At 42.7% G+C, this 25938-nt stretch overlaps 1 protein-coding gene across 2 annotated transcripts; it reads left to right on the forward strand.

Annotated features, from left to right (window-relative positions):
* MAP3K8 (mitogen-activated protein kinase kinase kinase 8) lies at window positions 1-24354 on the forward strand. 2 transcript variants are annotated; one of them, XM_034760172.1, is made up of 8 exons: window positions 1-313; window positions 5842-6202; window positions 11182-11346; window positions 12855-13116; window positions 17993-18099; window positions 20337-20489; window positions 21186-21432; window positions 23127-24354. In XM_034760172.1, exons 2-8 carry the CDS (start codon window positions 5867-5869, stop codon window positions 23258-23260), a joined length of 1404 nt encoding a protein of 467 aa, XP_034616063.1. In that variant the 5' UTR covers window positions 1-313; window positions 5842-5866; the 3' UTR covers window positions 23261-24354. The 2 variants fall into 2 exon arrangements, with proteins under 2 accessions (XP_034616063.1, XP_034616064.1); XM_034760173.1 differs by lacking the exon at window positions 1-313 and adding an exon at window positions 4214-5054.
* Window positions 24355-25938: the final 1584 nt, after the last annotated feature.

The following is a 25938-nucleotide window of genomic DNA, read 5'->3' on the forward strand; positions in this document are numbered from 1 at the left end:
GTGGCCCCGCAGACCCCCCTTCGGGGCTAGGAAAGACCCTTCCCCAGCAGAGCTCAGGTGGGAGGCGGTGGATTTTCCGCCGGTTTCACGACGCGCTGGCCTTTCTCTTTCGGGTTCCGGCAAGTGAAGTAGAAACTACTTCAGGCCCTTCCCGCGGGTGCGTCACCGCCCCCAGGGCGGCTGCTCAGGCACCCGGAGCTACCTGCTCTTCCGCCTCTCGCGGAGTTGCCAGCTGGAGCTCTGCGCTGCCGATGCGCCCGGCCGGTGCCCCGCTGACTGGAGCCCTGCCTCCCGCGGGGGCGCATAGTGGCAGGTAACGCTGGCTGGGAACGGGGCTGGGCGGTGTGCGCCGGGGGAGGCGGGCAGCGGGGAGATCCCCAGCTGGGGCGATGGAGTGTCTCATTTCAGGGGCCGCTGAGCGCTCCCCATAGCGACCCACATGGCTAGAGCATCTACCCCTGGGTTAAGGGATGTAACTGTTTCTGGGCTGGGGGCTTAGGGTGGGCGTTCCTGTATATCGTCTTCCAAACACACCGGGTCCAGGAACTGCTCTCGAGATGAGACTGGGGCCTCCCAGACGCTGCGAATTGCTGGAGCTGCCATCTCCGCCAATGGAATTTCATTTGTTCAAACACAATTTGCAGTTAATCGGTATTGTTTGTAAAATGCGTTGGCAGCTGTTGCCAAAATTGGAGGGGAAACGATCTGTGCACAAACTGTTCACTGTATTGGAGTGGGATGCTCCTTGCTGTTGGAAAGAAATGTTGCCTAGAATGGAAATGTGTAAAAAAAATATGAATTTTGGGGAGGAGGGGAAGTTAAGGAAGGAGAGTGGCTGGAGTATTCGCTTTTTCCCCATGACACTTTTGGTGGGTTTTAATGACGCACACGTAAAGATAGAAGAAGTGGTGAGTGAGACAGTGCAGCAGGCAGTAGTGTAGACCTTGTTCTTTATTGAAGTGAAATGTTTAGTGTAACCCAACCTATTCCCTGGAGCTCCAGCAGGGGCATTGCTCACAAATTAGCACTCCCTGCCCAATGCCTCCTTGGCTATGAGCATGGGGATTCAAAACCAAATTCCCATGAAAGACTTTTCCTGTAAACACCTGAAATACATCTCTTCCTTTATTCTCCAGTCACACCATGTTAGCACACATCAGTTTTCCTCAGTTGTGAGAGGAAAATGGCAATGTCTGAAGGCTATTTTTAAGGACTTCTGGAGAGGGGAAAAAAGAATATTCCTTTGACCCATATTGAAGTATGTGTTCTAGGTCCATACATGGCCTCACCATGAATTATCTGCTTTGGTCATGTATTTTACTATGGCGAGTTGTATTAGATCAAGTATCGGAAAGATGTAGTCAGAAAACATATTCCCCGGAAATTAGATTATGTCGCTGCTAAAGAGGAATATAGCTGATGTAATGCACAAAGGTATGCCTGTGTATGCTCCTAATGGGTCTGTGGCTCACACACTTGAAGCTTGAGTTGGCCAGGATTGTGTTTTAACTAGCTGATAAAGCCCTGATACCCAGGAACCTTTTCTGCCTCCCATTGAATTAGTTAAACACTATGTTAAGCATTGTTGTTTAAAGGCTACATAATAAACTCTAGACCAGGTCCACTTTAAATATAGATAGAACAAATGGCTGTTCAAGGTACCACAGTTGTAGTAGGTCATATTATTTAATGACCCTGTATAAGTGGCAGTGAAGTGCAGGCATGTTCTAGTTTGCCTGTGAAAACCCTTTTGAAGGGATCCCTGTCTCCTAATGAAGATTACTGTCCAGAAAATATTCCATCACACTCTCTATATTCAATCAATAGGATAAAGACACGGACAAATTCTGCTTTGAATTACATGGGTGTAAGTCTAGTGTAACTCCACAGAGTTTAATGAAGTAACATCAAATGTTTGTCTATGGAACTCAGCATAGAATTTGGCCTGCTATCAGTAGCTAGTGGCAAATATAAAAATGGGAGAATTACCTGGTACTAACAAAGTCCAGGAACTATGTGATGATAAGAAGCCTAGGGATGTTGTTTAGAAGGTGCTGGGATTCCTATCAAAGCACTGTCCATATTCAGGGGTTTTGTCTACCTTATTAGCCTGTGACTAGCAGCAGTTTGTTAAGTTTGAAAATTCCCCTGTAGAGTTCCTTAAGCTGTAGATTGAAATTGATATGGTTCTTGTCAATTTCATGGCTCCTCTCCCCAATCTGAACAGCCCTAAAGACAATTTAGAGTTATTTAGATTTTTACACTGCTGCAGGTGTCTTTCTTCCGGTTTTATGGGAGCTGTCTGTCTGCAGACTAAAGGAGATAGATTAAGCTGTGTTGGGAAGGTTATCAGTTACAATCATTAGGGCTAGAAGTTTTTTTTCCTGTTGAGAGCCTAAATTTTGTAGAAATAAATGGCATAGGCTTTTCTGCAGGGAAAGTTTCTTCTTCTTCGATGGTGGGAGAGTGTACTTTTCAAGCTCTGTCAATCTTTCCTTGAAAGCACTTAAAGTAAAAATACAGGATTCACTCTTTTACGTATAACTGATGGCCAGTCACACTACAGTAAGACCATGGCTTTTTCTTTTTTTAAATGAGGAAAAAGATAAGTAGAGATGTGGTTTCATTGAGTCAATTAGTTTTCATTTTCAGGCCCTGATCCTGCAAGGAATCCTGCATGGATGCAGGTGCCCCGGGGACTCAGAAAATTGAGACCTCCAGTTATGTGTAGGGTTTTTGGTTTCTTTTTAAGACTGAAAATGCAGAAGTTGTTAAAGCAACAGTTTTTCTTTTTCTTGTTTTGTTTTGTGAGGAGGCTTGTGACTAAAAACTGCTCTTGAAAAATAGTGTGACTTGCTAATTGTTCATGTGATAATGATGATGAAGGGATGACAGATGATAAAGGAAGTCTCATGCTTAAACTTTAGCCAGCTCACATAAATGCATACATTTTATTTATTTGGATTCTGTAGGTGAAAGCAGAATTCTATTTAAAAATATGAGTAAAACCAATTTACAGACTTTTGATTTCTACAAATATTGGGACAACACTGAATTAAAGTGGCAGTGACTTGATCCCCATTTTGCACATTCAAATATACGCAGTACTAAGTGGGCTTGGGGGAAAATAGTAAATTCGCCAGGGGCAAGTGGGAGCCATCCTTGTTGCATGGTGCTTAAGATGCTAAAATTCTGCAGAAATTAGCTTTCTTTTTTTAAAAGAAAAACTTTCTAAACCTTATTGTAATGAAAATCATCTTCCAAATAAAAAAAGTGTCGTTCATTGCTTTCTTCACACCTGCAGTAACCTCCTAAGTCTCTGATGCAGTCTGCATTTTCCCAAGCCATAGATAAGTAAAATTGACAATATTCTGGCCATTATCATTGCTGCTCAGACCTTTGTGGGCAACAGCAGAACTGTCAATATGAGTAAAATGCTGCTTCTTGGGAAAGTCTTGAGAAACAGCAGTGAAGTCAGGCAGTGGAGTTACTTCTAACAGAGGCTGTTGGGGAGGTAGGCCTTATCTATGCTATAAGATTTCATTGTATCTGAACATGATAGCTGTCAATAATTGTGTTAGCTGAACGCCAGTTTATATGATTGGCAAGTGTGTTCAGACACTGTACAGATTTGTAAAAAGGACCTGACCCATCTATAGCAGCCAGCAAGCCCTTTGAGGAGGAATCATAAAGCTTGTTCTCCTTCCTAGCAGTTTAAGAGTGGGCAGGAGAGTGGATTGGCATGTATACATCTACTAGCCAGTGTCTGATACAAAAAGAGAGACCCCAAAGTAGGATCCAAGGATAGCACTGGGGTAGAAATCTCAGTGCTCTTTCCTTTCCCCCAACGGCTGGGGTAGTAATTGGAGTAAACTTCACACCAGTGCATTACCTCCCGGCTTTCTGGTATGTACCCTCCCTACCCACTTTCATATCTGCCTCTGGCTCTGGTTAGTCGGTGCCTGCTACAAAATGCTGGGTTTTTTTGTGTCCCTCCCACCCTTATAATGCTAGTAATTACTGCTAGTGCCATGCTTTACTCAGCTCCCCTAAAGCCCCCTTCTTAAGGCCAGGGGCATATGTGCTTGCATTCACTTGGCACAGGGTGATCTGAACTGGTCTAGGTTAATGCAGCAACATTAATTTATGCTGCACGTGGATGTGGGGAGATGCTGCTGCTTTCTGCCCCCTTCTCTTTTTAGCCATGGAGCCTGAAGGGACTGCAGAAAAGCGGGGGAGTATGTTGCAGAGCTGCCACTTCCCTTTCCGTGGTCCAGATCTGCTGAGTTTTCCTGACCTACACTCAAACCTGCAGCATGTGGTCTGACGTTATCAGCCAAGTCAGCCACGTCATTTTCTTTACTTTTCTCCAACGCTGGTTCTGACGTAAATGCTCTTGACTTGAGAAATATTTGCCAGAAGGGTTCCGTGACCTCACAGGGGGGGGAACAAAGATAACATCTTGACCAGAAACTACAGCTAGGCATGCTGCACTTCCTAACAGCCTTAGCAGATTATGTCCGCTTAGGTGTCACTTTCTGGTTTTCCTCTCCTGAGTACGTGGTTGTATTAGATTATGGAAAGGGCAAACAGAAGATCTGTGAATGGAATGCACTTTACTCCATTCTAGAGGAAAGGCAGGATCCTCTTTCCCTTGTGTTTCCAAATGGCAGGCATAGAAATTAAAACGTGGAAACCGACACTGCAGGACTGATTTCCTACCCTACTTGGAAATCTAGATCTTTTTGATTCTCATGTGCACTCATAGTTTTTTCTTCAAAAATTCCCCTTATCTGAACCTTATGATCTTCTGCTTTTCTTTCCATGAGACCAGTGAAGTGAATGATCATATGAGCATGGGGCAGTCATTCAGTGTTATGAGGTCTGTCATTTCTGGACAGGTTTGCAGAGTGTTTTGAAAAGAACAAACAAAAGTGCAGAATTTTGTGTCGTCAACTGTGAAGAGGGACTGAATATACAGAAAAATCTGATTGAACTCATTATATTAGGGTTTTTTTAATGGTTTTGTGCAGTGCAACCAGAATTAATTTCAGGTAAGAGTTCATTGGCTAATGAAATCTGCATGAAAGAGAGCCCCCTTAGTCTTATTTAACCTGGATTTTAAGGGGGCTGGGTGTGTGGATGCAGTTTGAGTAGGAAGGTTCTTAGCATTTGTGGGTTGGGGAGTAATTTAAATTTTTGTTAGTGGAAAAGTGCTCTATATAAATTGAAAAACAAACGAAGAACAAATGTATAACCGGAACGAAGAGGAGGATGGTGAGGACAGACGTACTTTTTTCAGATTACTGAACTAGCATTTTCTTGGCTGCTCTGAATCCTCTTATGCTCTTGCAGGTTTGAATACTGAGCGTTTTGTAGCATATATATACTTGCCTCTTAAAGTCAAACCCCATAGTTTTTATACTGTATAGATTATCCTGTGGTGGGCACTAGTGGTGATGCACCATTTAATTTGTACCACGGTGTTACACAACCTGCATTTTGCTTCTCTCATTGTTTGCTGATCAATATCCATGATTATTGAATTCTTTATGGGCTATCTAGTGTTCTTTGGGAGTCATAGCGGAGAAGGAGAAATGACACTTTTTTGTAAAGCTGTTCGCTTCTGATATAAAAACAAGGTATATTACTAACACTTCAGTGTACTGCTAATTATGTGCAGATTTACTAATTATATGTGGAAAAAAGATTTCAATTTAAAATCTAATAGTATAACAAATACACATTCACTATCCTGTTCTTTAAGTGCCTATTTAGCCAAAACTATTTGTTTAGATGCTGGTAATGCTTCTAACGTTTATTTTTGTTTGCCTTTTACAGGTGAAGTTTAGAAAACCGGATAGTAATGGAGTATATGAGCACTGATAGTGACAATAAAGGGGAGATCGACTTGTTGCTAACGCACTTAAATGTGTCTGATGTGATAGACATTATGGAGAACTTTTACCCAAATGGAGAGCTGGCAGTTTACGAAGACAGTCTGATTACTATGTGCCAAGAAACAAATCAAAATGGGGGATGTACAGAATCCTTATTATTCCGTGGAAGAGAGGTTTCTTTGCTGTCATGTGTCAGGTATGGGACTGAGGAAGACTTGCTCGCTTTTGCAAATCAGGTGTCCAACACCGCAAAGCAAATTAATGGACAGAGACGACAAGAATCTGGAATCCTATTAAACATGGTAGGTCATTTTGCATGAAAAAGAGAATAGAAATTTTTGAATGTAATTACTGCAAACTAAAAACAAACCTACAAATTCTTAAACACACACTGACATAGTGACACCCAACAATAACAATGGGAGGTATGTCATAATTGTAAGGAAAAGAGTGATCAATAAGATTATTCCACTTGACTTTTTGGGGGGATGCTTTTTGATTAAATTCAATATTGGAACAGTGTATCTCAATAGAATTACTTCTCCCTCTTAATGCTTACTGGTACAAAATGTGATAATCTGATATACACACAATCTATTTACAGACTGTAGAAAATTACAATAAGGAATGGTTAGCAATGCAGTGATTGTTTTTGAATTACAATACGCTTTGTTACCACAACTCTCAAATGCCCCTCATTTTGAGGTACATCGTTCATTTTGGTCCCAAAGTTATTTGCGTACCATAGAAGTCTGTTGTTGAAAACTACTTACATCCATAAATAAACCATCGTGGAACAGAGTGGTAGAAAGAGTTATGCACACAAAACAAATGAATCCCAGAGCATTTAAAGTTTCCAGGAAGGATTTTTTTGTGTGTGTCTCTTCCTCATTTTGGATCTTTGCCACACTTTGCATCCCACATTTTGGCCTTTGGTAGGTAGAGAGGTATGTTTGTTATCCTGATATATGCCCCCAGTCTGAAAACCCTGGATCTGAACTTTGGGAACATTTGAACTCTGGACTATCTTTAATACACAGCCGTGAGTAATGATAACTATGAGTGATGGCTTTCAGAGCAGTCCTATTATTACATGTTCTAAGATTCAAAATTAAAAGCTCACTGGGAGTTGGTGGAAATCTAAAAGTGAGGGCTGGTGGTTTCACTAATTCTTGACCTTAGGTCATGGGGTATGAAGAATTTGTTTCTGTTGACTCAAAGCTCTTGTCATCCTTAAATCTCCTAATATGGTGGCCTTCCAGCTGTCAGGAGACCTTCAGGTTAAAGATTGAGCATATATAAATAACAGAGACTAGTTCTAAACCTGAATGAAAAACAAATGAGTCTAAACTCTCAAATGCACTGTTTATTGTATACTGTACCATGACTGTTTCTTTTCTTGGGTTCAAAATTCTCTCTCCCTCTCTATCCTAATCTAAATATTAGCATGGCCCCCATCACCAGAACACCCCTTTTCGATGTGTTCTGTCTGTTGTGTTGGCAAGGCATTAGCACAATCATAAACATTTTGAGACAATTGGGATTAAGTTTTGCAAAATATGCAGTATTTTTGTGAACATATGTTCACTTTTTAAACTAGATGACTGTGAAATGTGGCTTTGCTTATTTAGCCTATGCATAGAAACTATTGAAAATAGTGTGCGGCGTATTTGTGACGCACCTGGGTAGACTTTCAATTAGGTACATGGTTATTTTGTGTGCATATCATTTATGCAGATAACAGATGTGTGGGTGCAGGCAACCAGTTAGGCAACTGAGGAGTGGAGCCCAGGGTATTGCCAACAGGTCACCTCTATGTGGATCCACCAGTCTCTGCCCACTGAAAAGTGGAGGAGAGGCGGGGTAGGTGCCAGAATGATTGTCATCTTTGGTCTGCTGCAGTGGAAGCCAAGTGGTTCCACCGCCATGCAGTTGTTGGTGGGACAGCTGTCCCTCCATCCCATTCCTTTGCACTCACTTACATAGCTTGGCCTCAAGGACTTCATTCTGGGATGCAGGAATTGCCCTTTTAGTGAAAAGGCTACAGGGCTTATGTTTTTTTAGTTACTATCATATCCTGTGTTTTAGTAACCAAGTTACCTGTGTATTTTTCAAGCCACTTTAAATTAAATGAGATATAAATAAATTATCCTACGGTGATCATAATTTAGGGAACATGTTTCACTACATGTTCAGTTTCTCATTCCACTGAGGTGAGAGATCAATTGCCCTCACAAAATGTGCTGGGTTAGCACACCAGAAATTGTGATGTTTGACAGATTCTGGCCTCTATTCTTAGTTTATTTTTAATAAAGTTTTCATCTTGTTTTTTAAAATTACCATTGAACCTTGAAGATTACTTCAAAGCATCTCCATTTTCTAAACAACCCAGTAGCTAGATTTAACAAAAGTGAAATTACCAATTGCTCCATTGGTCTTGGTTTTCCCATGGAGCCATTCATATGTTTTTAGGGCTCCAAGATAAAAAGTCCTGTGGCTTCCAGAATACTGAATTGCTTTTGCACCTTCTGACAGAGTCATCAAAGTTTGCTCTGGCAGAATTTTGGAAGCGGAGAGAACCTCCTGATGATGTCTTGTGGTCTCGGAAAATATAAGAAATTTTATAAGGGGAAAACTCACGGTTGATCTGTGGCAGAGGGAGAGGCCATAATAGTTTCTTACCAATGTATCTGCTAATTTCTAAAAGATGAAAACATTTCTGATAAATATGAAATGTTGTTTTACTGGAAAATTTATTAAATTCTTCAGCCTCTGTGCTAGTAATGTACAGAATGAACAGAGAGATGGACATTAAATGTATGCTTCTTTTGCATCAGTTTTTGCTCCACTATCCACAATGTGTGTGTAGTGTAATTTGAAATATAACAACTGGTCTTTGTGTCTGCTCATAATCATCAAAATATAAACAAAAAGCTTTCATTATTTTAACATCTTGAAACAAGTTTAATATTAAATATGTACAATCTCATTCTTTCAGGTAGGTGAAATACATAAATATCAGTTTTGTCAGTTGAGAAAATCCTTTTGTTATTGAAAAACCTCTTCTGTTATTTAAAGCATAGATAGATCAGATTTGTTTTTACATGAATGACACTTTAAAAACATTAATCTCCACAACATGCTATTTTATGTAGTGTGCAACTGAGGTGCTTTGCAATACAGTATGTGAGACACCTTGCGTCACAGGTGTGAAACTAATGTACAGTAACTCCTCGCTTAACGTTGTAGTTATATTCCTGAAAAATGCGACTTTAAGCGAAACAATGTTAAGTGAATCCAATTTCCCCATAAGAATTAATGTAAATTGGGGGGGGGGAGGGTGTTAGGTTCCAGGGAAATTTTTTTCACCAGATAAAACTATATTTATATTTACATACACACATATATATACACACACACACTTTTAAACAAACAATTTAATACTGTACACAGCAGTGATGATTGTGAAGCTTGGTTGCGGTGGTGAAGTCAGAGGGTGGGATATTTCCCAGGGGATGCCTTACTGCTGAATGATGAACTAGCACTTGGCTGGGCCCTCAAGGGTTAACTCGTGTGTGTGTGTGTGTGTGTGAGAGAGAGAGAGAGAGATGCATTTCCCCTCTAAGTACATTGCCTTTTTAAGTTCATAGATCAGCAAATTGATACAGCAGCTGCTCCCAGCAAGTTCCCTCTGTCCTGAACCCTGTCGTGTTTTCCCCCTCCCCCAGCTCTATGGAGATGGGGTAAGCGAGGAGCAGGAACACCCTGACACATTAGCCCTTCCCTCCCCCGCACAGTGAGCAGGAGCAGTACATGGCAGTGGGGGGAGGGACAGCTGACCTGCCGGCAATTGATAGCCTACTGGGTGGCTGCTGCACAGGGAACTTAGGGGAGCTGATGCGGGGGCTGCCAGTCCACTCTGGTTCCAAGTCCCCACCAGCTGGCTCCACCAGGCTGCTCTTTCAGCAAGCAGTGGACAAAGCAGACAGCTACCAAACAACGTTATAAGGGGACCTGGACGACTTTAAGTAAGGAGTTACTGGACTGCATTGGTCCATTTTTGTTTCTTTACGTGAATTCAGAACCTTGTTAAATCCCAGAAAACAGACTATCCATATCTGCAAAAAGAAGAACAGGAGTACTTGTGGCACCTTAGAGACTAACAAATTTATTAGAGCATAAGCTTTCGTGGACTACAGCCCACTTCTTCGGATGCATATAGAATGGAACATATATTGAGGAGATATATATACACACATACAGAGAGCATAAACAGGTGGGAGTTGTCTTACCAACTCTGAGAGGCCAATTAATTAAGAGAAAAAAAACTTTTGAAGTGATAATCAAGATAGCCCAGTACAGACAGTTTGATAAGAAGTGTGAGCATACTTACAACGGGAGATAGATTCAATGTTTGTAATGGCTCAGCCATTCCCAGTCCTTATTCAAACCGGAGTTGATTGTGTCTAGTTTGCATATCAATTCCAGCTCAGCAGTCTCTCGTTGGAGTCTGTTTTTGAAGTTTTTCTGTTGTAATATAGCCACCCGCAGGTCTGTCACTGAATGACCAGACAGGTTAAAGTGGAATATATCTTTATAGTAAAATAAGACTGAATTAATTGAAAACTTATTCACTGGAAGTATAATAGCATCAAAAATTGAAGTGCTTAGTATATCATCAATAACACTTACAGATTTATAAAATCATGTAGAACTTTGTTTCATGGTATAATTCAAACAATGTGAGGACACATGGCAAAGTTTAAGCCATATTTCTGCATTTTAGTAAGCTGCAGAAAATCTCATCTCTTGATCATTTGTTAGTCTTATTCCCCTGCACTACATGTGATGTTGGGAAATGCAGAAAGTCTTACTCATCTTTGGTAACATAGTCTGTGAGTAATAGCTATGTGGCATAACAGGTTATCCGATTCCAGTAAAGAACAAACAAGCCTTCAGGTACACTTGCACAACCCTCATGCTTAGTCTCAGTAAATGTGGTGGTGTTGCCAGGCAATTAATTGCAACTTATAGAAGATTAATCATTGGATAAAAATGTAAATATATCTGCCAGTAATGAGTAGGCCTCACGCTATTCTCATTCTATGTTTCTAAATAAATACTATCATAGGAATCACATGTGTGCAAAGGTGTTTGATCAGGAAGTGCTGAATTAAGTAGACTTAAGTGATGACATGATGACTGCACATGTAGAATTTTCTGAAGTTGAAGCACTTACCTTTCTAACATTTGTTTCTTTGCTTTTTTTTTTCTTGTATAGATCACTCCGAAAAATGGGCGCTATCAAATTGACTCTGATGTGCTTTTGTTTCCATGGAAGCTGACTTACAGGAATATTGGCTCTGATTTTATTCCTCGAGGAGCTTTTGGGAAAGTTTACTTGGCTCAAGACAGAGAGACAAAAAAGCGAATGGCCTGCAAGCTGGTATGTTAGTATGGTGCTTTTCTCCCCAAATAAATATCGTGCAATGTGATCTATTTAACACATTAAAAGAGGATACTTCTGCATTTAATTTCAGTGCCAGTTGGGGTATCGCTGTTGGTTTTATTGGATTAGATGGCAGGGCGGGGGGGGGGGGGGGAGAGAATGTTCTAAAATTAACCTTTGCACTAATAAATTTTTTTTCAATAGCTCTTAGTGTTTGAATGACTAAGCATGGCTTTTTTTTCCTGCTGTACTGTCAGCAAAAAGTTGAAATGTTGCATTCTGCATTTTCTAAGAACGTGCATTTCTTTAGAGGAAAACCCTCATTTTGGGGATGTAAAAGGTAATGGCGCCAGCATTCTGAAAACGTACAATGATTTGTGTAACTGCAGTGCTGAGCAGACCTGTTGCCTAACTAGTATTCTTTGTAAGTCTTTATATTAAATCTTACAGCCATCAGTATGACACAACATTGGAGATGAAAACCTAGCCCCACTGAATTCAGTGGCAAAACTCTCATTGGCTGCCTCAAATGGAGCTGCGATTTCATCCTGACTCTCTTTTGAATGGGAAAGGCTTGCATTAAGGTCCCAATTCAGCAGCACACTTACATGCTATTGATTTCACTGGGACTTAAGCTCATGTATAAATGCTTTCCTATATCGGCTTAAGCGAGACTAAATATGTGCTATTTCCATATTTGCTTTGAGTGTATTATAAGGATAAGTAGAAAAAAATCCATGATTTTCCACAGCCTAGGGTTTTGTCTCAGGCCCATCTCTTGTATGAAAACAACTCTGCATTTATCTTCAAAGTACTATATTGTCTTTAGTAATAATCACGTTGGGCCAAACTAAAGCTCAGGTGAAGCCATGCTCCATGGCTTCCCATCCCCTCTTATAGGCCATGTAACAGTGCCAAGAGTGGGTGCCCTCCTTGCCTTTGCTCAGGGAACGTGGACCTGGCTTTCCCCTGTGCAGAAGACCTGGAAGGAGGAGCTCACATGCGCTTTCCCTATGCATCCAAACTGGGACTTCTTTAGTTTGGCACTTGTTTATTTAGCTGCAAGTGTAAGTAGGGACAGACACACCTGTTCAGTCAGATGTTAGCAGCAGCAGCAGGTGATTCTCAGCATATAGATGAGACTTCAGATGGCTAACGGGAAAATGCAGCTTTTTTTTTTTTTCTCCTGAGCCAGGAAGTCTGGTCAGAATTTTGCCTACTCCTTTAGGTTTTGATGGGAATGGATGTTGCTAAATCGCTTTTGTCTGGGACGTTACAGTCCCCTTGGGCATAAGTCCAAAAGTTGTGTCTGTTTTACACAGGATGTATCTGAAATAGAAAGGAGGAACAATTCAAGAGAGCAAAAATAAGCCTATTTTAATGAGTAAATAGTTGTATTTGCCTTTGATTTTAGTTAACATATAGAACACCAGGCCATAGAACGGCTAACTTCAGAATAAGTTTTGTTCAAGCTGGTCTGTCTTCATTTTGTCTCAATTTGCTAGGTCCCAGTGGAACAGTTCAAACCGTCAGATGTTGAAATCCAGGTCCGCTTCCGCCATGAGAACATTGCTGAGTTATATGGTGCTATTCTGTGGGATGAGACTATCCATCTTTTTATGGAAGCAGGAGAGGGAGGATCTGTCATGGAAAAGTTGGAGAGCTGTGGGCCTATGAGAGAATTCGAGATCATTTGGGTGACAAAGCATATCCTCAAAGGACTTGATTTCCTTCACTCAAAAGGAGTCATCCATCATGATATAAAACGTATGTATCTTTCGTTCTTTAAAAGGCTTTTTCTTTTCCTTGTTACACATGGAATACGTACACTTTTTTTTTTTTTAATGCTTCTACTTTAGAGGACAGTTTTTAGGTGCTGAGGACCATCAGATCCTATTGGCCTTAGAGGGGAATTGGCTGACTGACACTCAGTATCTCACAATATCAGGCCCTCAGAATAGAAGCTATTTAAACTTATCTTTTTACTGCTTTTCTTTAATGATTCTGGTGCACGGAAACATCGCTGTTTGTTCCGGGGCGAAACGTTACAGCCCCTTAAGTAATCCAACTCAAAATGAAAAAAAGAACCTGAAGAGTTCAAACAAACACTCTGATTCAAAACTTCACCTCTCTCTGTCTGTTTTGTCCCAGGGTGAACAGTTTGCCCTTCTGTTTTAGTTTTACATTGTTGGTGTGTGTGTTGTGGCTTTGCATTGCTGTTTGAGACTTTGTTCCCACTCTGTAATTGAACTAGGCACATCATTAATTTTTTATTGGGGATTATAGTTTACCTTCTATCAAGGCACCTGTAAGTGCTAGAGCCCATAAATATTACTTCTGCCCAGCAACACCACAGAGGTCAAATCCTGCTTGTCTTTCTCAGGGAAGCATGGTTCTTAATTAGTATTTGGCCTCTAATATTTATTTTGCAGCTGATTCTTGCTAAACGTGGGGGTTTAAAAGTAGGACTTGAAACATTTGAACTTACTGTTAGAGTAACAATACACAAAATGGTGGCCCCAGTAGTTTGTCAAAAGCTGCTTAATCTGTGCATATGATTTTTTTTTTTAATCTTACAAGTAAACTTTGAAACAGTGGCAACTATTAAGTTAAATCATTTTTTTTCCTAGTTGCATTTTGTGTGTCTTTTTCCAGTAAATATCTTGCAGAGCAATTCAGTCATTGACTGTAACAATGGAATTAATTAAAAGCCTTTCTAAACATCACATATGAGTGATGGATCACATAGAATAATTGATACATATTTGACGTTTTAAAGAGTTTAAACTTTTTTTTTCTTTCCAATTTTCCAGCAACTTTTCACTTCCCTGCTTGGGCTGGTTTAGGAGCATTGGTTAGGTAGATTAAAAGACGGGCTTGAGAGCACCAGTTTTGATTGGTGTTACCACAGGCCTGGATGCTGTGTGGTGGTGATGCATTGCATCATCTTGTGGTAACGAGATGTGTCATTGGCAAGAGAATGGGGATAAGAGGAGAATTATGTCTGAAAGGAGCCAAGCAGCCTTCAGCTAGCCAGACAAAAGCACATGTGTGTGCAGTGTATTGAGTGGGGCAGAGGGATGTCAGTAGTGGTCCCCTCCTCCTGTTTCTATCTGAATGAAGAACTTGACCGTGGTGGAGAATGTGTATTGGTGCAAAACCAGCTGAAAATGGAGGGGGAGTAGGAGACTGTCTCTGCTTCCTGGAGCTTTTAGATATTTCATCCATTCTACAAGTTGAAGTTTCAGAAATGAATTTATGTAAAATCTCTGGAGCTAGCAATGGCGTCTCCTGTCTCCTTTTGGAGGAGGAGCAGATTGCAGTGGGTGTCTCCCTCTTGCCTTCCAGGTAGAAGAGAGGGGGCATTGGTGGAAGGGATGAATCTGTCTTTAAGGGAGAAGAGGTCAAAAAGGACTCCCAACTGGGACAATATTTCTTTCCCCTCCAGTTTCTGTTGGTGGGGAAATCTCAAACTCCAGGATCCGCTTCAGATTCCCCTACCAGCAAATCCTCCCTTCGCCATCCCCCAGTGGAGGAAAAATTCAGGGGAGCAGACCTCCACCAGGCGAGGGCCAGGAAGAGAAACTCCCCCTTGGCTTTCAGCTGCACCTCTCTGAGCTCCTTATTTTTAACCCCTGGCTAAGATGCTGTGATATCAAGAAACTGCTCTTTTGAGGCCCAATCCAAAGCCCATGAAAGTCAATAAGCGTCCTTCCGTTCACTTGAGTGAGCTCAGGATCAGGCCCTTGGTATTTGCATCCCTGCCAAAATGAGGAGTTACTGGAAGTCTTGTGCTAGAGCTTACCCAGATAAGATTTCAAACACTTATCTCAAATTTTGTAGTCTAGGGAACAATAAGTGCAGTTACAGGCATCTATCTCAGTTACTACTTGTGTTTCTAGCAGGGTCACGTTCTGCACTCTCTTGTTCACTTTCGTACTGTATTAATCTGTGTCTTCACAACTGTGCTAACAGATGTTAATAAATCTGTGAAACCAGAGAGCAGACTCATAACCAGAAAAACAGCTGAAAGCTCACTTAAAGAACCAGTAAGGTGCAAAATGACGAGCCTGCTTAATTTTTCAACTTGTACGAAGGCAGATTCTCAGGGACCACAAGGTTGGATGCGGTTTTGGTTTTTGAGTTTTGGGTAAGCAGAAAGTCCCCTTTTTAAAACACACACATCTCCCACTACTCATTTGAAAAGAAGAATGGCTGCAAGGTATTTAGCTCAGACTTTCCACACACAAACAAACAACCTCAACCCATGGGTTGTTTTTAAACATGGAAAGTTTCATCCCCCAAAGAGTTGGGTGTTTTTATGTTTGTTTATTTATTTTAAGTTATAAGCAATTGGAAACAACACTAATGATTTTTCTTGCAACTTAAACTATGATGTTCACTACCTTGAAAAATACAACTACATAATAAATATGTGATTCTGCAGATTACTTGGTACTTGCATTCAGGTTCCAGGATAACGACTGTAGTATGTAATCTGCACTCTGTTTTAAAAGACAATCCTGCATGGGTGTAGGAAACCATGAAAGAGACTCAGAGCAGGCCTGTGGCCAGGGGAATAGTCACTTCGTGCATGCTCTGTTCCCAATCATTTTTACAGTACCTTCTCACTTAAAGTCGTTCCAGTTAACGTTATTTTGTTGTTATGAGCATTGGCCTGCTAAACCCAGGGTTGTGAGTTCAATCCTTGAGGGGGCCATTTAGGGATCTGGGGCAAAAACCTGTCTGGGGATTGGTCCTGCTTTGATCAGGGGGTTGGACTAGATGACCTCCTGAGGTCCCTTCCAATCCTGATATTCTATGATTCTATGTTGCTGATCAGTTAGGGAACATGCTTGTTTAAAGTTGCACAGTGCTCCCTTATAACGTTGTTTGGCAGCCGCCTGCTTTGTTCACTGTGTGCAGGAAGAGCAGCCCATTGCAGCTAGCTGGTGGGGGCTTGGAACCAGGGTGGACTGGCAGCCCCCCCATCAGCTCCCCTAAGTTCCCTGTGCGGCAGCTGCCCAGCAGGCTATCAAATGCCGGCAGTTCAGCTGTCCCTCCCCCCACTGCCATGTGCTGCTCCTGCCCTCTGCCTTGGAGCTGCTCCCTGGAGCCTCCTGCTTGCTGTGCCGGGGGGGGTGGGGCGCGGCGCTAATGTCAGGGTGTCCCCTTCTCCCCTGCTCCTACACCCTGCTTACCCCATCTTCTGTAGAGCAGGGAGACACACGACAGGGCTCAGGACAGAGGGAGCTTCCTGGCAGCAGCTGCGGTCTCAGCTTGCTGATCTACTTAAAAAGGCAATGTACTTAGAGTGGGGTCAGCGTACTTAAAGGAGCAATGCGCATCTCTCTCTCACACACACGGTGTGTGTCTGTCTGCCATGCTGTCTTCCCTCCCTCCATTCGTGCTGCCTTGTAGAGTGTGAGGCTACAGTAACAACAATGAGTTAACCCTTGAGGGCTCAGCCAATTGCTAGTTCATCATTCAGCAGTAAGGCATTGCCCAGGAAATATCCCACCCTCTGACTTCACCATCTCAGCCAAGCTTCACAATCATCATTGCTGTGTACCAGTATTAAATTTTGTTTAACTCTGTGTGTACTGTGTGTGTGTGTGTGTGTGTGTGTGTGTATCTGTATCTATATCTATATCTATAGTCTTTTGTCTAGTGAATTTTTTTTTTCCCTTGAACCTACCCCCCGCCCCTTTACATTAATTCTTAGGGGGAAATTGGATTCGCTTAACATCGTTTTACTTAGTTGCATTTTTCAGGAACGTAACTACAACGTTAAGCTAGGAGTTACTGTACTAGGAAAACCATCAAGAAGTTATTGGTCTGAACAGTATTAAATTCAATTCCGCACTGCTAAGATGTACAGGAGAGGCAGTGAGGCACAGGGGTGGTGAGGGAAGCCAGTGGCACTGTGCCAACTGAATTATGACAGCTGCCAATGAGGCTGAGGGCTCAGAGCTCTGTAGAGAGAAAAACCCTACATGTGAAATCCCTCTCTGCTCTGAATCCCAAGACCCCTAAGGATTTGGCGGCTACGCCATTTACCTGCTCCATGAAGCCCAAACACCTCAAGGTGACCCTTGTAGAATTGTCAATGCCATCCCTGTGGCTTTCACTGTTTTGAAAATAGTCTGACCTATAAGATCCATGTAATACTTAGCAGGAGCGGCGCTGGGGTTTTTGCCGCCCTAGGCGGCAGCGCTCCTCCTCTGAGCATTCGGCGGCGGGGGTTCTTCTGCTCTGTGTCTTCAAGGCACTTTGGCGGTGGATCCCGGAGCGAGTGAAGGACCCGCCGCCGAATTTCCACCGAAGACCCGGAGTGGAAGGACCCCCCGCCGCCAAATTTCCACCGAGGATGGCAAAATGCCGCCCCCCAAATCCTGCTGCCCTAGGCGACCGCCTAGGGTCACCTAGTGGAAGCGCCGGCCCTGATACTTGGGGCTAAATAATTTACTGCCAGTGATGGGTGTTGATCTGTGAAGTGACATATAGGCTGAACATACGTCTAGAGCTTGAGCTTCTTCCCTTTTCCCGTTCTAGTTCTGCACAAGACGTTTATGTTGCACAATAAATGGCACCAGCTTGCTAGACCCTAAAACCCTATCTCTTTTTGTTTGTTTGCCTTTAGCCAGCAACATTGTTTTCATGTCAACTAAGGCAGTTTTGGTGGATTTTGGTCTAAGCGTTCAAATGACAGACGACACCTACTACCCCAAAGACCTCCGAGGAACAGAGGTAAGAATGTGTGAGGAAAGCCCTGTGATTGCGTTGTTGTTGCGTTGTAATGATTTTCAAACTTTCCAGAAGACTTTAGTGAAATTAATGTCTTATTTTTTTAAAATCATTTTTTTCTCGCACTTAATTCGTTTTGTGACATAGTCTTAATTACAATTGACTTTTTAGATTAGTGACTGGGGAAATGTGACTGTTCTATCTTGTAAATTTTATTTATTATCCTCAAACTAGTCAATTTACTAACTATGGTTAAATCCAGATCCGAGGGCGAAATTCTAGTCCCACTAAAGCCAATGGTAAAACTCCCATTGACCTCAGTAGGGCTGGGTAGCTCCACAAATCCAACATTTGGATCCCAAATCCCCTGCTCAGCTGCAGCCAATTCTGTAGACGTCTAAATTCCCTAGGTGCCTAAGTTTCTGCTAGTGAGCATGCCAAATCCACCTCCATCCTGGACACCTGATGCCTAGCTCTCGCTTAAGCCCCAGCAGGATCCTCAAACCTGACATTCCTCCATATAGGTGCCTAAAATATATTTTAGGCCCCAATTACGCACAGCTGTAAGCTCTTGGATAAGCCAATAGGGCTCCTCACAGGCTTAAGACTTTCCAGGATTGGATTCTTGCTTAGCAACTGGGAAGAGGCAGTTGGCTTGGATGGATGAAGAAAGCATGGCCTTGCTTAGTATTGCCAAAGAGGCTGTGCTACAGGAAATGTTTCCGCTGGAATGCTGACTCTCTTGTCATTTTGATCGCCTTTCCGAGCAAAGAATACGTATGTGTTTAAAGGAGACGTTTACATAACCCTCTCCGGAGGAGTGATGTGCTACTTGCAAGGGCAGCACAGACTAGTACGTTTCAAAGACGCAATTGATGTTTCAGGGAACATTTTGTTTCAGGAGGATGCTGGAATGTTTTTTTCTGGCTTTCCAGTCAGAAAAGTTCAGAACAGAGATACTTTTACCTTACTAAAAATAACTAGCTCCATGCTGTTAAGCTGACAATATGCCTTTTCATTCTGTATGACAGTGTTGGGTATGGAGCTGTGTGGTGGGAAAGAGGTGAAATCCTGAGGTAGACTTTCCAAGGGAGGGAGAAGATGTGTGTAAATAGGGAATATTTAGGTTTGTGGCATGGAAAGGTGGAGTTAGGCTTGCTTAGAATTAGACCAAGAGTGCATGAGCCAAGTTCTGCTTAGTGAGAAAAACACACTTGCTTATTTATGTAGGATTGATTAAATGACTCTGTAGTGTGAAGCCAGTTAAGTGCTCAAAGTCCTGTACCTTCACAAGGCATATGCAAATTCATCCAGTCCCTTAGTGCATAGACATATCTTCCACCTCCTGTGGGGGGAAAAAAAAAAAGACACTCAGGGGGCAGTGGTCCTCGGTGGTTGCTGTGGTGTTGGTGCATTGCAGCCTCATAAGAGACATAGGTGGGATTGTGGAGAATGGGGGTGGGGAGACTCAAACTTTAGGTAAAGCTTTGTGGGAATACACACAGGCTACCCCATGAATTTTAGGGCCTAGAAGGAAAGACTCATACTGTGCTTCCTGCTGGCCTTCATCTCCCTCCAACCCCACCCTCAGCAGTGCCTGCCTGGCATGCAAGGTTGCTGTGTCATCAGTGGATGGCCTAGCTGCCAGTGACCCACTGTGTTGCCTCTGAAAGCTCTAGAGGGATGGTTACTGCTATTCCCTGCTAGGCAGGTATTTATACTGCAATCACACCTCTGTTATCTGAGTGGTAATTGGTGGTAATGCTGTGTGTGACTTGCCAGAGTCATGGCACAGAATGCCACAGAGCATTCCAAGGTTAAGTTCTTGTTGCAGGGTGATTTCGGATAATGCCAGTTGTTCAGAGGGCATTGGATGAGGGGGAAATGTAAACTAAAGCAAATATACTGGCCTGCAAACCTAATGGGTGGACAATGCAATGGCCTGTTGAAATTTAGCTCCCCAGGCCCATGAGCTCTGGGAGTGCTGTGCAGGCAGCATCCTCGTCCCCAGCAAGAGGGAGTGCCTCCGGCAGTCTGGCCAGCTGATTACTGAATGGAACTGATGGCTCCAAGTGAAGTTCTCTCCAGGCTGAACTGGAAAGTGGGATGGCTGCGTATTGAGGACAGGCAGGGTGTACAGTTGAACAAATGGGGAGGGGGACTGTCACTGTCCGATTGTGGTGCCTAACCTGGGGGAAGGCAAAAGCAGAGGCTCACCTTCCTTTGAATGCCCTTCCCAGATTTACATGAGCCCCGAAGTGATACTCTGCAGAGGTCACACGACGAAAGCGGACATCTACAGCATGGGGGCTACCATCATTCACATGCAGACTGGCAGCCCACCGTGGGTGAATCGATACCCTCGCACCTCATACCCATCGTACCTCTATATAGTAAGTATCCATAGAACAGCTTACATCAGCCAGCCAAAGAGAGAGAGCGAGCCTGCTGGGTTCTTGTTCGTAAATCCCCAACCTTCCAGGGGAGTCTGAAAGTATTTGCTGCCAGAGAAATGATGCCATTGGCCCAGCTCTGAAAGAAATATTAGAGAGACAAAAAGCAGGTTGTGATAACTTAGGAGGTGACACAGAGACTGAGAGAGAGCCAATATTAAGATTAAACAGCTACAGTTCTACGGCACTTGGATGCTTTGTGAGGATGAGCTTAGAGTTATGCAAAACCCAGTCATTTCAAGTGCACGTGGGTTCACATTTGTTGCCGCCATGGGGTTTGAACAAACCTAAAAAACGCCGAGAAAAATTAACTAAAAACCTCTCAATTTCACCCAGTTTTGCACTGAAGCCTAGCAATTTTCTCATGCATAATGCTGTAAATGGGCTCCAGTTTTCTTAAAAGGTGTACAGGCCTTTGGCTGAACCAGTCTGAATCTTCGGTTTACATTTAAACCTGAAAACAGGTGAGGTTTGCATGATTACCTGTTCCATTGTGACTGTTCAGCAAAGTGCCAGAGTGGCAAGTTTTTATAACTTGTGAGTTATGAGAGGGGAATTCCCAATTGTCGAAACTGCCAATGGCAACGAGGAAGTTATCATCTTAATGCTGAGAGGTCTTTCTTTCTTGTTTGCTAGATACACAAGCAAGCGCCCCCGTTAGAGGACATTGCAGAGGATTGCAGCACCAGCATGAGAGAGCTGCTGGAAGCTGCTCTGGAAAGGAACCCTAATCACAGACTGTCTGCTGCAGACTTACTAAAACATGAGGCCTTGCATCCTCCACCAGAGGACCAGCCACGATGCCAAAGTCTGGACTCAGCCCTGTTTGAAAGGAAAAGGCTGCTGACAAGGAAGGAGCTGGAGTTGCCAGAAAACATTGCGGGTACAACAGCAGGCTTCCTGCTCTTGTGCTTTTATACTCTATTCCCCATCTACATTGTATTCACTGACACAAATAAAGCCCAAGGGCTCCAGGGCCTCTTGACGAGAGAACTCAGTAAAAATCTTGACAAGACGAGGTCAAATACAGGTCTCAATAAAATGTGGCAAAACTCCCATTGACTTCAGTAGGACCAGAATTTGGCCTAAATTCTGTAATTCCAGAAGAATCAGCTTGCCAGAAAACCCTGGCAGTCCTCCAGGGCAGTTTTATAAAAGTACATATTACTTTACTGAATTGTTTGAACTCTCTCCAGTACTAAGGCCGTTTTATTATTAGGTATTAGTTTGGGAGTTTTTTAATATGACTTTGTTTTATTTTAAAAATTCTTTATACCTTGACCATGAAGTTGAGGAGTGTCAGCACTGTCATGCAAGGCCTCTGAAAGGAACTGTTTAAAAATAAAAAGCAAATGATTACTCACATACCAAGCCACCATACTGTGTGCGATACATGCTTATGAAGGGTGAGGCATGAACCAGTTAAAATCTTACAGGGTTCAAGAATATAATATCAGGTCCGAAAGGAGATCTGGCGCCGCCAAGCTGTTAACAGCCTGTATTTCTCTTTTCCTTTCTTTTTAAAATATTTGGTGGACGCATCCTGGCAATAGGCACTTAGAAAAACAAAACACAACCAAACAAAAGCCCCAACCCTGGTGAAACACTTTCTTTTATTTACTTTATTTTTAAATTACTTAAATCACACCTATGCCCATGCATAATCAGTAATACAATACAACAAAACCCTAGCAGCATTAAAGTAATAAAAATAAAACTGTGTTTCTATAATGGAGATATCCCATCTCCTAGAACTGGAAGGGACCTTGAAAGGTCATCGAGTCCAGCCCCCTGCCTTCAGTAGCAGGACCGAGTACTGATTTTGCCCCAAATCCCCAAGTATTGAACTTACAACCTGGGTTTAGCAGGCCAATGCTCAAACCACTGAGCTATCATGGTCCTGCTGTTTGCTTTGTTAGGTGCACAGTCCTTTGACCGCTACAGCAGTCCAGCGGCAGGGCTCTGTTGAGGATCAAGGGACATTTGGCCATTAATCTGGACTCTGAGTTCGGCGTGTGAGTGCCCAGGTCACTCATGATAAAAGTGCTCGAGGGAGTTCTGAGGTTGCAATAGCTTCTTCAGAACCATTGCAATGTATGAAATCGTGCTAAGTAAAGCAGAGGCCCAGCTCCAGTTCTGTACTTTGCACGGCCTAAGGGGAGAGGTAATCTGGCCAGTGGAGGGTAGTTCTCAACTGTCATAATGCAGCAGAGCTCCCTCTATTACGCCAGCCTCTCCTTTGGAATCCTGGCTGAGGGGATGATGGAGCTCTGCTTCCCTCTGCCAATTCCCAGCTGGTATATGGGCCTTTAGAGACCAGATACAACTTTCATTCTGCTCTATCATCAGGAACCAGTTCCAGTCCACCCACGTCCACTGAATGAATCTGGCCCTTTTTTTGCTCTGGAGATGCTGATGACTTGCAATATTTTGTTTAAAAAATTAAGCTTTTTTGAATAAGTTCAAAAAAGAGTAAAAAATAAAAATTAGGCCATTAAAAAATGTTGGCAGTGTTTTAAATGAGGTTTTTATCTTAGATTCTAAAGCATTAACACATTTCACCTCTTTCCTTTTCAGATTCATCTTCATGTACGGGGAGTTCGGAGGAATCGGAGCTGTTAAAAAGGCAAAGGTCACTGTACATAGACCTGGGCGCTTTAGCTGGCTACTTTAACATTGTTAGGGGACCACCAACATTAGAATATGACTGACTAGTGATTTCTTGTGTCTGCTGGTCAGAGTTGGAAATCTGTCTCTTCAAGCTAATTTTGTCTATAAAATAGTGCCTTTTTGAGCTGTAAAATGTGAACTGCTTTTAACTGCACAGATGATTAAGCTAACCGATGTGTGGACTCTGGTAAATGTATCCCAAGCAAGCAATGACATGTTCCCTGACAGCAAACCAACAATACGAAGGAGAAAACACCTTTTTGGGAATATTGTTATCTGGAGACTTTCCCTGCACTGTGTGTTTTTTGTACATGCACTTTACATGCTGTGGGCTATTTAAATTTTATACAAGTAGAAAAATCCTTTCATTTAAAAAAATTGAATATTTTGGGGCAGATCCTCCAGGGTGACTGAGCTGCACTCACTGTAAGTCTGGCTGGGGAGACTTTGGGCCATCTTTGGCAATCCTACCTGATCTTCAACTGGCTCAGCCTTCGGCCAGTCTCTCAGGGCAAATTAGGGCAGCTTTTAGATTGATGTGAACCATGCCAGCCACCAGTGGGCCTTGGAGCTATGCATCACTGGGGCGCGGGGGTGTACTGGTCACTCTGTCTTTGTTCTTCCCACACCAGGAAAAAGGTGGGGGGGTATATAGGATTTTCTGAGGTGGCTCCACAGCACATGGAGGTTCTCTGAGAAGGGAGAATCCTCCACAGGCTTTAGGCCAGCTTTGTGCTATGAGAGCAGTGCAACCTCCCCTTACAAGCCAAGCATTCTGGCCCTGAACGTGCACGTGATTCTGAATGTTCTGTACATTAGAGCCGATGCAAGTATATCTAGGGCAGCGATGAGTTTGCTGCCAGTAATGTTGGGAGAATTCCTGATGGTTGTATTAATCACTAATAAGCTGAACAGAATGCTTTAAAACTGTCCATGTTGAACTGACTTAATAACTATGTATGGGAAAGCATGTCAATAGTGACACGCTGTGTTTACGTTCCTATGGAAACAATGTATCTTGTTCTCGCTATGCCTAATGTATCTAAAACGTAATGTTTTGGATGATAGTAAAACTGTGTAAACTACATAGTTCTGTACATCCCATGGGATGAGAATGTAAACTTTTATAAAACTCTTCAATGCTTAGGATCATATCTCTTTTAAGCATTTGTTAAAGATGGCATACTATGTATGTTGTATAACAAATCCCTTATGAAACAAGGCCTCGTTTTTAGATGTAAATTATTCGATGGCGCCTATCCAAGAGATGATCTTAAACTGATTATTTTCACTTTGATACCAATAGGATTGGATGAATAAATCCGATGTGTTGTGTTGTGAAGTGTTCATTCTGTCAGTTCTTTCAGGATATTTAGTTCTGGTTGAATTTCAGAGCCAACTGGGAGAGTTTACAGTGGGCTTGTGGAACTCTGTTTACACTTTCCCCTGCCAATGTAAATTACTCTTGTCCAATGACAACGTGAGGATTTCGGGGAAGATCAGTGTGACAGTTGTATGGGTGCTCCCAAACCTCTCTGCACTACCAGGTAAAAATGAGTGATCTTCATGCCATCTCCTGCCATCTGCTTATCAATAGTTGCCAACATTTAGAAAAGTTTCCAAGGTCCCCCAACTTTCAAATAAACTTTGGTGGAAGATGGGGATGGGGAGGTCTTGGGGTGCTAAGCCTCCAGTCAGTGAAGGGTTTTGCATGCACTCTGGTGAATGTTAGGCAGCTGTATAGATCACTTCACAAACATTAACTGCTTGTCACCCCGCCCCTTCAAGGGCTGGTATGTGAGGAATTGTGTTCTGGTTTCTCACATGGTACATTGGAGGCAGTGGCGGTGACTTAACTAAAGCCTCCAAGGGAGTTGATATTAGAGCTGGGATTGAACCCTAATCATCTAAGCTTCAGCCTCTGAGCATGCACACTGCAGCCTCCCCATAGGCATCCAGATGTCTGTCCCTCACCTAAGTCCTAGGGCAAGGTCCAGTATTGGTTTATTACTAAAGGCTGCAATGTTGTTGCCTTGGTAACGCTGGTCAGGCTGCTCAGCGGTTTTGTCCTAACAGGATATAATGCAGCCTACTAATTCTTCAGACCTCCACGTTACTCATAAAGAAAGACCATAGGCCCGGTTTGGTGACAAAGGCACTTGGCCAGATTTACTGCTCTCAAGGCACAGCCCTAGTGCCCTGGCTCTGTGGTTACAGGTACACTAACCCATTAGTGCCCAGTGGCAAGGAGTGGCTCAGTCAACAGCAGGAGTCTCTGCTGTCCCCTAGGCTAGGGGTTCCCAAACTGTGGTACGTGTACCTCTGGGATATGCAAGACCGCTCTGGGGGCGGGTATGCGGGAGAAATTGTGTAATGGTGGATTTTATTTATTTATTGCATTTTCATAATAGGCTACTGAGACGAAATTTTAAAACTCTGTGGGAATTTATTATTTAAAATACGGCAGTTAATTTACTTCAAGATGTACCAATGAGAACACAGATACATAGAGATGCGGATGTGCAGCACCCTCCCCTCCAATCACCATACAGCATGGGTTCAGTTGCCCAGCAACTGTCAAGTCTAACGGAGTTTAGAATTTAGGGTCGTTTTTTTTCCAGTTGTATATGTCGCACTATAACTATATCTGTATGTAACAGTGAAATAGGGATAGATGGCTAAAGACAGGTAGCGTTAAGAAGAATGCACAAAGTATCGG

This window comes from Trachemys scripta, chromosome 2, assembly GCF_013100865.1.
Source record: "Trachemys scripta elegans isolate TJP31775 chromosome 2, CAS_Tse_1.0, whole genome shotgun sequence".
NCBI classification, from domain to species: domain Eukaryota; kingdom Metazoa; phylum Chordata; order Testudines; family Emydidae; genus Trachemys; species Trachemys scripta.